Consider the following 12,638-nt stretch of genomic DNA (forward strand, 5'->3'; position numbering starts at 1 on the left):
AAAATGAACAGAAAAAATCTAAACAATCTTTGTCAAACCATGCAGAAACCATAACTGTATTTACTTCCAGCTCAGATGTTTTAAGCAAATTGAATAYGTCTGCCTGGGACCAGATATCCAATTTCACTCATTCTTGAATATATCCGCAGCTAATTTGTGTGATAAAAGTTTGTTTGAAGCCCGTTTGTGGGACTCAAAGAAATATCATAATGGTGCACATTTTGTCTATAATGATTGTTCCTTTTTTTCCTACATTGAGTGTAGTCTGCAAAAACACTCCAAATTATTGTGAAACAACAGATGCAAAAGACTCAMAACTTATGTTTAAAAAAGCAGCAGCTTAACAAACCAGAACACAACTTTGACTGATATAAAGTATCTAGGATGCATTTAGTAAAAGTCCATGGGGAAACAAGTCGACAAAAAAACTCACAACTCTACATGCAGAATATTTTTAGCAACTGATGTAAAATTCAGTGAGATAACAATTGAGAGGAAAGGAATTTGTGGTGAATAGATAAAGTATGGAGGACAAACTGAAAAAGGACCATATTTTAAGGATAGTCAGCTTATATATGCACATGCTCTGTTTTGCTCTCTGCACACCTACACAGTAAAAATAGCAGAGCCATATTGACAACAGGTGTCAACATCCACAATGACAGTTCATTTATTTTGCACCGCTTTAACACCATTAAAACATTTCCTTGCTGCTGTAGTTGTGCCAACAGTAGAGGGTATATCAGTATTAAAGTCACATCTCCATAAAATACACATACTGAAACAAGCCTCTGTATACACTGGGACTTGGATCTTAAGCCCCACTGAAAAATCAGAGTACTGCCTGGGTCTGCTGGGAGGGATRCACACTCGTAGCCCTCACTGCAAAGCTATCCTGGGCTTAGCTTTTGCAGGGGAGAGCACAGGTTTGCTCCTGTGCTGGTGTAGTTCCAAGGCTGCAGAATTGGGTTTAGTGTTTACTCAGCAGCAAAGATTTCTGTTTGCAGCCCCCCTGCCCATATCTCATTTTCTCTGCATTTAGAATATAGGTTTGAGCATGGAAATTACCAGTTAACCATTCTGCTCTACTACAGAGCTCTTCTTCCCACGTTATAGTCAAATGACATAGGAATAAAACAAGGTTCTTGTAAAGGAAGATACACTTTCCTGCATTACCACAGAACTCTCAATTAAGTAAATTTTGCCGTAAGTTGTTTTCTGAACTGTCTGATGCCTCTGGCATACAAGTTCAAATTTATTTTACGATCTTAATATATGCTAGAAGAGGGTTGGTTAATATTCTACATGAGAAATGTCTAAAAATATTTTCATGAGAAAGATGGATATTCTATATGTTCCTCATCTGGAGAGAACAAGCAAGAGCATCTTGGAGGCATTTTTGCTACTCACTTCCCATTAGTGAGTTGAAAAGTAATCTAAGATGCTTTCATAGAAGTTTCCACAAAATACAGTACTCCTAAATTCCAGTCAGTTTATTTCATGAGTCAGTACTGGTGATGAATCAAGCACCATGACTTTGTCTTCAGCAAATGATTTTCTCTAACTACTCTGTCTGAAAGACAGCAGATGGAGTAACTTGCATCTAGCTGCATCTAAGTTGCAGACAGTCATTTGGCTCACTGCATTTTAAAACCTAGCTACTTTCAAGGCCACCTCAGTGCTAGAATTGTGTATTCTTTGAMACCTAGACCTGAGAGATCAGCAAGATGTCTTCTGCAGTGGAAAAGAACTTTTCTCTAAATAATCCCTCAACTGGATTCCTAAATGACAATTTACACATCAATCCTTGTGCTGTCCAAGATGTCTGAGACACCAGCAGTCTCATCTCCGTAGTTACAGCTGTTCATCGTGAGTTACTGAGCTGCTTCTTAGCACCATCAACTGGTAAACTGACTACAGAGGAGCATCCAGAACAGATGAGAGTGTTGAAAACCTAAAACATGGAATCTATAAGCGCCCTTCTATATATCAGTTCAGTAGACTGGTCCAGATGCAGGGAAATATTTAAAAATACTTACATGTTTCTCAAAACAAAACAAAAAAAAGAAAAAAGAAAAAAGAAAGAAGCAAGTCAAAGAACTTACCGTAAGGCATTGTGGGAGTCTGAGAAGCCATCAGCCTCTGTGTCTTTTACTATTGTCCAGTCAAAGACTAACCCTGCCAATGTGCTRAAAGTGTTTCCTACAAAACAGACACACAGTTAGATTTAAACAGAAACAAAAAGCAGCAACACTGTCTTCCTAAAACACAAACTATGAACAAAAAAATGTCAGTTAACAGGAACATCTTGAATTTGGAGAAGTTAGTAAAGCAAGTTGGAGTATGATTTCCTATGGATATGACACCTGAGATTAAATGAAATTTCCCAGGGAAAAGCCACACCTTGTGTGTCTTTGCTGCTGGTTGCACGCAGCTGCTGCTGCGTGTAGCTGTCACATGCTGCTTCTTGTTGTTCTTAATCCCATAGACAAGTGCAAGTGTCACCACCCACTGTCCATCTTCACAGGATTTCCTTGGCACCAGGTACCTCCTTTCCCCTTTGATCAAAGTATGACGTATTTTTTATTTCTTCTCCTCCCTCCACACACTTTGTAACTACTTTTACTTCTTTTTATAAATAGAAAAAATATTTGCCTAACCAGAAGTTATTTTGCGATGGACAAAATACACTTAAATTGACCAAGGATATTCAAGATCATCTTTCCTTCTTACATTACCTCAGAACAGATCCCCTTGTCATGTACTATCTGAAAAGTTATACCTGGGGATTAAGCTTATATTTGGAGTCTGTTATTAACRAAAAGAATCTGAATTAATGCAGCTGACTGGTATATACAACTTACGAAAAAAGATCTGACAATACATACAGACAAGTAAGGAAAGAAACTAATCCTGAAGTTGCACCAAAACACATAGGAGCAGAAGCACCAATACCAACCAATGAACTGACCTATACCAGCTGCAATAACTTGGTTAATCACTATGAGGTCAAAACAGATCATATTCCCTATATCCACACAGCAATAGCCTTTTTATACACCAGTAAAATATTTGCAGGACTGCAACATTGTACACTTACCAAAGGWTATTGAGAACATAGTCCCGTGTACACAAATTTTAGCAAAAACCTTGCTCAGTGTTGACATCTTTTCAGCAAATCTAAGTAGATTTATCCTAATTTCCATTTAGCCAAACACACTTATTTTATGTTTGTTTTTACATCTCCTACATATCAAAACAAATATTTATTTTTTTTAAACACTTCTTCCAATAATCTACCTATTCTTGCATGCTTCTTGAAAGATCACAGAGATTCTAATTATGTCCAAAGCTCCCCCCACCAAACTGCACCCTTAAATTACTTAAGAGGATCTCATTTGCAAAGTTTACAGTTGTATTCCGATCCCAAGAACGGAGATTCGGAAGTTCAGTCCTGAGGTTTCTAACAAACATCTTGTTTCAATCAYTCAGATTAAACACTCTTTGTAGGTTTTAAACCACTGCTCCTGTTCAAACTTTGACTTGGATGCCTTCCAAGGCAAATCTGTCCACTGAGCATGCTTGGGAGCTTGCAGGAACATCAAGCCAAGAATCTGGTATTACACATAGTATGAGAAAACACTTATTAACATTTTGCTTACACGAACTTACATACATTATTGAGCAAAACAAATGTGGGCAGGGTCTCATTAACTATCCAAAACACAGGCAGTTCATGCCTTCATATATTACTTGCTTTCAACTCAGTGCCAGTCCCAAGAAACACTGCGTTTGCATGAGCGTTCATGGCTGCAGAGAAGTCAGCTGTTCAAACCAAAGCATGAAATTCTGATGCTAGAGATGGCATATGAACCAGAAGTTTTCTGCTCCTGATAAATAGCTATGGATTTGATTCAAATGCACTAATTCACAAGAACCTTAATTATACCTTCCTACAGGGAAACAAAAAACTATAATCATTAAGAGATAYTAATTCAAGCAAATGGTCCTCAACACTATCTCTTTGAACATCTGTTGCATGCTTGGTTGGAGACAAATAAGAAGTCCATTTAAAAAATTCCTTATACTATTTCAGTAGTACAATAGACTACTGAGGGTTTATCCAGAGAACATTCATATAGATTTCTCAGTTTAGCCATTAACATCCAATTTGTCTCAAATAATGCATGCATTACCCAATATGTAACTTCAAAGTGTATTTTACATCTTACTAAGAGATCTCCTACCTTCAGAATCCAAAGCCTGAATTTTTAGCTTCAGTGGAGAATCTTCAAGATATAGTTCTCTTGTTGTGGACACAATTTGGATCGCATGAATTATATCAACTATAGCATCACATCGAAGCACTTGCCCAGTCGCTTGAAGAGACACAAAAAGATGACACAAAATCAGTAACACTGAACCTGTTCACTATGTAAACAACCACACTAACATGACAATCTCAAATATACCTGCAAATTTAAGGCAATGATGCAAGGCTCCAGCATTAAAGGAACAGAAAGTAGGTCACAACCTTGATTAAGAAACACCCAGACCAASGATAATTATGGCAAACAAGCAAGAAAAAAACCTTTCCTTCCTCATTAAGTCTTAAAAAAAAATCATTTCAACCCACAGATGTCTTCCCTAGTTCCACAKCAAGAGTTTGTACAGTACAGCTGTCAGACAGGGTCCACATTACAAACAATTCATTTTTTTACCCTGTGAGTCCATAAAATCCTATATACTTCATGAATTATTGCATGTAACACATTTACTCAGTGAAACTAACAGGATAGACTATATGACAGATATACAAACACATCTTTCCATTTCATAAATGTCAAATATCTGTGTTTACATTACATAAAAAGCATGTATTGAAAGATATTTTCAGCAATCCCTAAATTCTTAAAACTGAATTTCTTAAAAATTAYCTGTGAACATTGGAACAGGTCCAGAATACTACAATACGTAATATTGATTTGAGGTCTTTAAAAGACAGAACTGAGAGAATAGGGCTAGAGAAAGCCTGAAACGATTCTGCGTACGAATGTATATTTCTTGTTTTGTACATTCCTAAACCTGTATTTTTTTTCTAGGCAATGCCATGAGGTTCATGGCCAAGTGATGATGTGCAGCTTGTCTATAGGAGAAAGGCAGGGAAATTAAAACTTACTTATATCTTCAGCAAAGATGATGCTTGTCTGGCGCGTGGGCTGTGAGGACCGAGCCTGGACAAGAGCTTTCTGTGAGCACTGGCGCTCACCCTGCTCCGCCAGCTCAATGCTGGCCACCTCGGGCCTGGTGGAGGACCTGCAAGATTTGCCTGGTTAGCAGGATTGAAGTTAGCACTAGAGAGAAACTATAAAGGACTGGTTTAAAAGTCAACAACGTGATTTATGTAAAACACACTGTGTGATAAGGATCTGGCTTTCACAGGAGCTGGGGGAACTGAGGAAGAAACCAAGTACAGCAGCATCCCCAGGCCGTGGCACCTCCACTGGTCGCAGCTGCCACCAGCTGCTTGCAGCTACAAACCCTCTAACATAATTACTACTTGAGAGGGTGGAGGAAAAAGGAAAAAAACACAAAATAGCATTAGTAAAATCCAAAATTAAATTTTAGGCAAGAGATGTGTGAAGAATTCACCACTTTGAGCTGGTGTTATCAAAACAATTTTCCAAAGTAAACTTCTGAACAAACTGCAAGCTCTTCCCAATTACAGAACACCACAATTACTTTTATCTGCTAAGGGAGAAGCTCAGAACAATGGAAAAACAACAAAAAAATAAAACAAAAATGAATTTATTTAGTTAAAGCACGTAACATTGAAACTTGCAAGCCCGTACTGCCACCTTGGATGCCACTAAAGGTGCACTGACTCCAGACTGGCACCCATCATGTCCCCCACTGCTTTGCTCTGCCGGTTCCAGCAAGGGGCTTCAGGGGAAGTCACTGTGGACATGGAGCCCCAGGTCTCATCGCTTGCGTCCCCAAAGTTTCAAGGTACATGCATGTGGGGGAACTCAATTAGTAAAGAGCCATCTTGAAATTAAATTTGAAATGCTGACGGTGCCCGGCTGAGGGCTCCACGTGGCTCCTGCTCGCCCTGTGCTGGAGCTGCCAGGGCTGGCAGAGCAGCAGCTGGGAACTCCAGCCCCTGGGAATTCCCTATCTGGAGTCAGCACCGTTCCTTGCACAGGGAGCCCTGGCTCCAGGGCCTCAGGAAGGATTATGAAAGAGGCCTCTCTGGTAGGGCCGCTTCTGTATTGTTTCTCCAGGTRATGACGGCTGCTCTGATAAGCCACTGCAAATCCAATAAATACATGGAGCCCAGATGCTAGACAGCAAGCTTGAGGACTGTGAAACTGCATTGACTTAGACCTTTCTCCTGGAGGCTTCTCCAGGATGCCTTCTGTCTGCAGGAAAACCCTTTTAAACCTGCAAGGGGCCAGAGGAGGAAGAGAGCTTCAATCAGAGGGCAGCACCAGCCACRTCCTCCTCGCCGGCCACGGCTTTGCCTGCCGCTGTCAGCCGCAGAACAGCCATCCCGAGCAGGGGAAACCAAAGCCAAAACACAAACAACAACCCCCATGACTGACTACAAGTGTATTAAGTGTGTGTGTGTATTTTATATATATAATATACACACACACACACGTTTTATACATATATATTCAAATTTCTTTGCATGAATATTACAATCAAGTTGAACATGAACCAAACTTCTTACGGTCACCATTATAAAACTGCAAATCTCTTTTCACAGACTGTACAAATCTCTTCTGTGATTTAAAGTACTGAAAGGCACAACTCATCACAGGAGCTCAAGAGTATTCAGTTCAAAGCAGTACAACAGGGAACACTACTTTTCTCACAGAAAAAAATTTACATGACAAAATAAATCCATTCATGTGGGACAGATTTCCTTCCTCTCGAGCTGCATTGACCCTGTTCAACCAGGGCCCCCAAAAGCCCCCAACATCTGAGGGCACAAGATCCCACTCAGAACACTGTAACTGGGCACAGCAGTGTCGGGAAGCAGCTTCAGCACACGCTGCTCATCAGCTAGGATAACATTGCTGGCCTGGGCAAGAGGCATTCATTCAATGAAATAATAATTCGTGATAACGAGGAGCTTCCAGCAACATTTTCTCCAGACATGGAACAGATGGAAAGGAAGCTGAAACAACAGTAGCAATTGCTAATGCAGAGGTTGTGAAATATTTCCAAATGTTGCTAACAGTACTTAGCAATGGACAAGGTAAAGCCCAGCTAGTGTTGAAACCTGACAGGAGTTTGTTACACTTTAACAAGATACACTTTGAAGGTAAGAGTAGGTTTACATTACGGTTTGCACTGTTTCTATAAGAATATGGTTCATGAACTATTTTAATTAGCAGCTTCAACCTTGCTGTACAGCATTTAATTTAATAATGACTATTAACTACTCCATTCAGTAACTTCTTTGGGTAATAATGAAACAGCTTTCCAGCTTTTACTGTTTTCCTAAACAAGGTCAGTATTCACAGTTCCCTGAAGCTGAGCATGCAGATTTGACTTGAGACGCACACAGATGTTTTAAAGGAACATTCAAGGAATTTACTTCAACTTTGTTCTATTATCTAGTTCTTTACATCATTTAATATTCTTTTCCACAAGATCTTTTTGACTGGGATGCTGCTTTCTACAGTTTGAGATCRATTGCACTTCCAAACAATAAATCACTGCAAATTTTGTTTTTCTACTATATGGTTATGTACTGTAACACATGACCACTACAGTATGAACTAATAACCATATTGTAAAAGTAGGTATAATTATAGGATTTCAGATTAGAAAAAGGCAGTAAAAAGATAAACTAGAGGTCTGCATTTAATTACAGTTGCAGCTAATAAGCTTGTACACACTCTAAAATTATATAGGAGTTTCTATGCTTGTAAAGCTAAAAGCCAGCTCACTTTTAGCTGTTACTGGCATAGTGAATGGTTTAGGTATGGTTTGTTCCCTAATAGTAACTTAAGAAGGTAAAATCAGGGGTAAAATACCAGATTAATTATTAACTCACTACAATTTTTATACAAATACAACTACATTTATATAACAAAAAACTTCAGCGTTCTTTTCAGAGCAACTCAGGTAGGCAGAGGGAAACCTGCCCAGAGGGAAACTGGAAAGAGGAGGTTGTCCAGAGCTTGGCAAGACTGGACTGACCAGTATATCAGGTACCTAATTTGTGCCCTGCTCTCAGGGCTGGCCTGTTGTGTACACATACACCCAGGAGACACAACAGGGCACAGGCAGCTGCACGAGATAAAGATTCCCCAAGAACCCAGCACATGGGAACTGTTCCAAAGAAAACACAGAGGAGCCTCCTGAGCTCCCCCGGATCTGAAGAACTTTCAACTACACAGCAGGCAGTTCTCCCTACTCAGAGCTATCTCCCTATTCAGAGCTCAGGCTCTGAAGGATATCTCTGTGTGGGGAAAACAACAGCAAAACACTCCACATCCAGTCCTGCCTTGAAGACAAACAGACCAGGAACACCATAGGCGAGCAAAGAATGAAGCTTTTGCACATSAGAATATTCTGCCAGTGCTCAGCTGAGATGCCCGTTAACTTCAAAGGAGACTGTTTTAAGCCAACAACRTCTGTTTGCTAAATCCTATCCAGATGCCCAAGGTTAATTTATTTCACCAAGTCAACAGGTGGCCACAAGTATTTTTTTTTTTTTTTTATCCATAACTTCTTACATTTATCTCCTTTAGGCATGTTAAGGAAAAGGCCAGAATSAGTCAGATGGTCACCTTAACCACCTAATAACGACCAGTGCCACTCACAGAAGGAAAGCTTGATATAAACAAACTTCTGCCTGTTCCAAGAAGTAAAAAAGGAAAGCAAAGCAACAAACCTAAAACAAGAACTGGTATGCCAAAACACAAGTGTGACACTCAGCACTGTCACAAATATGTCCTACGAAACCTTCTTGTATATACAGACACTAAAGTTTAGGCTGCTGAGATCCACACAGAGAAAGCCAAAATCTCAGCCCGTTTCATGGGTGTTCAGCAGCAGAAGCTGCCCCAGGAGTCCCCGCTCTTTCYGCCCTCCTCCTGGCAGGAAACGTGTGGGCTCAGCACAGTTTTCAGCAGCAGCAAAGCGCAAACCTGTGCGGCAGGTCAACAGGGCACGAGGAGAAGGGCCCGGCGATTCCTGCTGTCTCCCCAGCACAGGCAGCGCAGAGCCTGCCTGCCCAGCACCTGCAGCGCAGAGCCTGCCTGCCCAGCACCTGCAGCCTGATCCTGTGTGCTAACACAGGCAGGTAGCAAGGGAAAACTCTGCCGTGTATATGCAGCACATTGCAGATGAGACTGTCAGCCTTAAAGCAAACTTGAATCAGCCATGTGATCATCAGCCATCCTGCATTTACTATTTTTATTTATTTGATGTTGTAAGGCACCATATCTATCTGAACTAACTACAAACAGTATCAGAAATACCACAAGATAAGGGGCTGGCAACTAAACTTTGCTGTGTAACTGCTCAAACAGCAGCCCTGCACATGGGTTTTGCTTTCTCTTCAAGAACCTTCCGCTTGTGYGACTCAGTAATACGGAGCTGCTGGGTGCCCGACTCTATGTGCAGCCACCAGGGCTCCTGGGGAGAACGAGGCCGGTGCACTGCAGCGAGCGACGTGCTCCTATAAAACCTATGTCCAGCAAGACAAGCTCTCCGCTGTTATGTTTGCAACTAACATTATCCCAGGCCATTAGCACCTCTAAATAGCTGAACCAAAGCTCAAATAGTTGTGTTTCTCAGAGCTGGCCCTTAAAGTTCAACTTCCTGCAAATTTACACAGTGTCTCATTTTTTACAAGACATGAAATAATAACGTTGAAGTGTTGTGATTTTGGCAGATTTCAGGAAAAGAATTCTGCTATTGAATGCTCTCACTCTTCCGGGTGTAATTGCCAGATTAAGGTAATTAAAATATAAATACAGATGTAGTGCAAATGCTGACTATATCTGCACAGATTGTTCAATCCCAGACCACAGCACCATGCACAATTTGAACAAACAGAAACATTGTATACTTTGAAAAGGAAGACTTGAGCATAAAACTTTTAATAAGAAACTGCTGCTGAAATACAATAATRATTTTCGTATGCTACTTTTAACCTGATAACCATTCCACATCACACAACCCTCGTTCTTGCTTCAGAGGCAATGGGCCTGAACCTTTTATTTTCCTGGCCTCRACTCATGCAAATCCACCCCTCACTTTACACCTACTGGAGGAAGCATAGTTATTACTTTGAGCAACATTGTACTTGGTACTTCCTAAATTTATTAGCTTAAATGCCTCCTTCCACTAATTACTGCTATCACTGGCTTTCATGGGGAAGTTGAGGAAACTTGTCAGTAAGTGGACATGGAGCCCCCTGCCCTCCTTCTGCTTCCTGGTCCTGATGTCTGGCACCAGGGCTGCTCCCGGATCRGTAGCCGCCACACCCGCCTCTCCTCGGCACCCTCCGCTCCCGCCAACAGCTACTTCCTCCTAACGTTCTGTCAACCCGCGCGAATTCTCTGCCCACATCCTGCCGCTCCGCAGAGGGGAAGCGGGGCACGTTCACAGCCCGGCGCAGAAGATGGTGGCACAGCTTAGCGAGGGCAGCGTGGCTTCCTTGGACAGGACCAATCTCACAACAGCAGGGAATAGGGAGAGAATAGCAGAACAAGTTGAGCCCTATTTACAGGGAATACAACCCACTGCTGGCACCGGGGTAATGTGCTCAAAAGTGCCTACAAAGCCACCCTCATTACAGACATACAGACAAAAGAGATCAAATTCAGTCTTCCAATCTGATATACTCTAGAGTATAATTAAAGATTAACAGGTGAGAAAATTTAAGCGCTTTAAATCATTAAACACTGGCACCTGCAAGAGTGCTTGTAACCAGCCCAACATGACCCAGAGGTCTGCTGGAAAACAGGGAAGACGAGCTCCCTCCCACAAATATGACTAGCACTTTGATGAGTCCATTTCTCCTTCACAGAATATATTTTGTTACATATACAAATTACACCTTGTAAGGATCTTACAGATTAAGATAAGGAAAAAGACAACCCCGATATTTGAGAGATACTCATGAAAACGGCCCTTATAAAAATTAAGTCACACAGACACATGTGCCTGCACCTAGCGACTCATTTCAAGTCAACTTCTGGTGCAGCTTTTCTCAGTGGTTGTAAGCACAAACGTCTGCAGGCTTTAGGCTGACACAGATCACACTTGTATGCAGGCCCAAGATGAGAAGCATGGGACGGCCTGATAAATACACTGTGCACAGGGAGCGGCGAATGGGTACAGAGCAAGAACCAGCACCCGAGAAGCTCTATCTCAGTAACTGCTCACAAACTTGGAAACACAAACCTGCCACGGGCACCTTCAGCACAGTCTGGCACATTGGGAAGTATCATCCTAAACACAATTGACTTGAAAAAGAAAAAAAGAAAAAAAGAAAAAAAGAAAAAAAGAAAAAAAGAAAAAAAGAAAAAAGAAAAAAAGAAAAAAGAAAAAAAGAAAAAAGAAAAAAAGAAAAAAGAAAAAGGAAAAAAAGAAAAAAAGAAAAAAAGAAAAAAAAAGAAAAAGACAGCACTTGCTTGCTCCAAACTTGCTGCTTGATCCAAACACAATTTTGATACCTTAAGGACATATGAGGAGCACAGAACAGCTGCTTACAGAAGGGCTGCAGGGGGTGGTTCTCAGGGGCATTTGCCAATTTGCAGCCTGGGGTGAATCCCAAAGCAGGCTGCTCCATCGCCAGCTGAGGCATCCTGGGCAGGGGCTCTTCACTAGACCCACCTGCTCACAAGGCCTCCAAAAAAAACCAGGCCCCCAAACTCTCATTCTTTGCAGCTGCTGGGCTTAGCTCTCCAAAACCACGTGCATAGCACATGGCCCCAGTTTAAGGGGACACTGGGAAGCAGAGCTTGCTAAGTGTCATCTCCTCTGTGAGGGTGACAAGAGGGCAGGCCTAGTGGGCCACCATCCTCAGAAGGTGGCCAGAGATGCCACAGGACAGCGCAGGATGGCACAGAGTAGCATAAGACAGCTTGGGATGGCGCTGCTTTCTTCAGCACACCCTGCAGTCCCCAGGGACCTTCCTCAGGGCGCCTTCAGCCCCGGTCTCCAAACTCAGCCTCTACTGAGGGGGGTCACAGACCCGTGACGCTGCCCGCAGCACCCATCCTGCACTGAGCCCAGGCCGACCCTCGCCCTGGGTGCTTCTCTGTCTCAGGATAGAGAGCCAGAAGGGCCAGGGGCAGCAGCCCGGTCCGGGGGGCCCGGCCGCGCTCTGCGGGAAGCGCCGCCCTCTCCCCCTGCCCCGCCGCCGCAGCCCGGCCTGGCCCCGCAGGTGCCGCAGAACGGGGGCCRCGCGGCCGGGCCGCGCACGTGCACTCACCAGCGGTAGCAGCCCTCGCTGGCCTGCAGCGTGAAGTTGATCCGGGTGCTGCGCGTGAAGGGCAGCAGCACCTTGGGAATGTTGAGCTTGGAGGCGGCGGCGAGGCAGAGCAGCAGCAGGAGCAGCAGCAGCGCGGGCGGCCGCGGCGCCATGAGCGCTGCGCTGCGCT

The 12,638-nt window shown here is 42.7% G+C and overlaps 1 protein-coding gene across 1 annotated transcript in view; it reads right to left on the reverse strand.

Annotated features, from left to right (window-relative positions):
• Positions 1–12,621, reverse strand: part of NUP210 (nucleoporin 210) — a 53,861-nt gene extending 41,240 nt beyond the window's left edge. The window contains exons 1-4 of the mRNA XM_026046125.1: positions 12,470–12,621; positions 5,180–5,316; positions 4,248–4,379; positions 2,106–2,202 (exon numbers count right to left, since the gene is read on the reverse strand). Coding sequence (XP_025901910.1) covers positions 2,106–2,202; positions 4,248–4,379; positions 5,180–5,316; positions 12,470–12,621 — 518 coding nt within the window. The remainder of the gene's footprint in view (positions 1–2,105; positions 2,203–4,247; positions 4,380–5,179; positions 5,317–12,469) is intronic.
• Positions 12,622–12,638: the final 17 nt, after the last annotated feature.

Source organism: Nothoprocta perdicaria, unplaced genomic scaffold, assembly GCF_003342845.1.
Source record: "Nothoprocta perdicaria isolate Ctin4 unplaced genomic scaffold, notPer1 scaffold_42, whole genome shotgun sequence".
Lineage (NCBI taxonomy): Eukaryota > Metazoa > Chordata > Aves > Tinamiformes > Tinamidae > Nothoprocta > Nothoprocta perdicaria.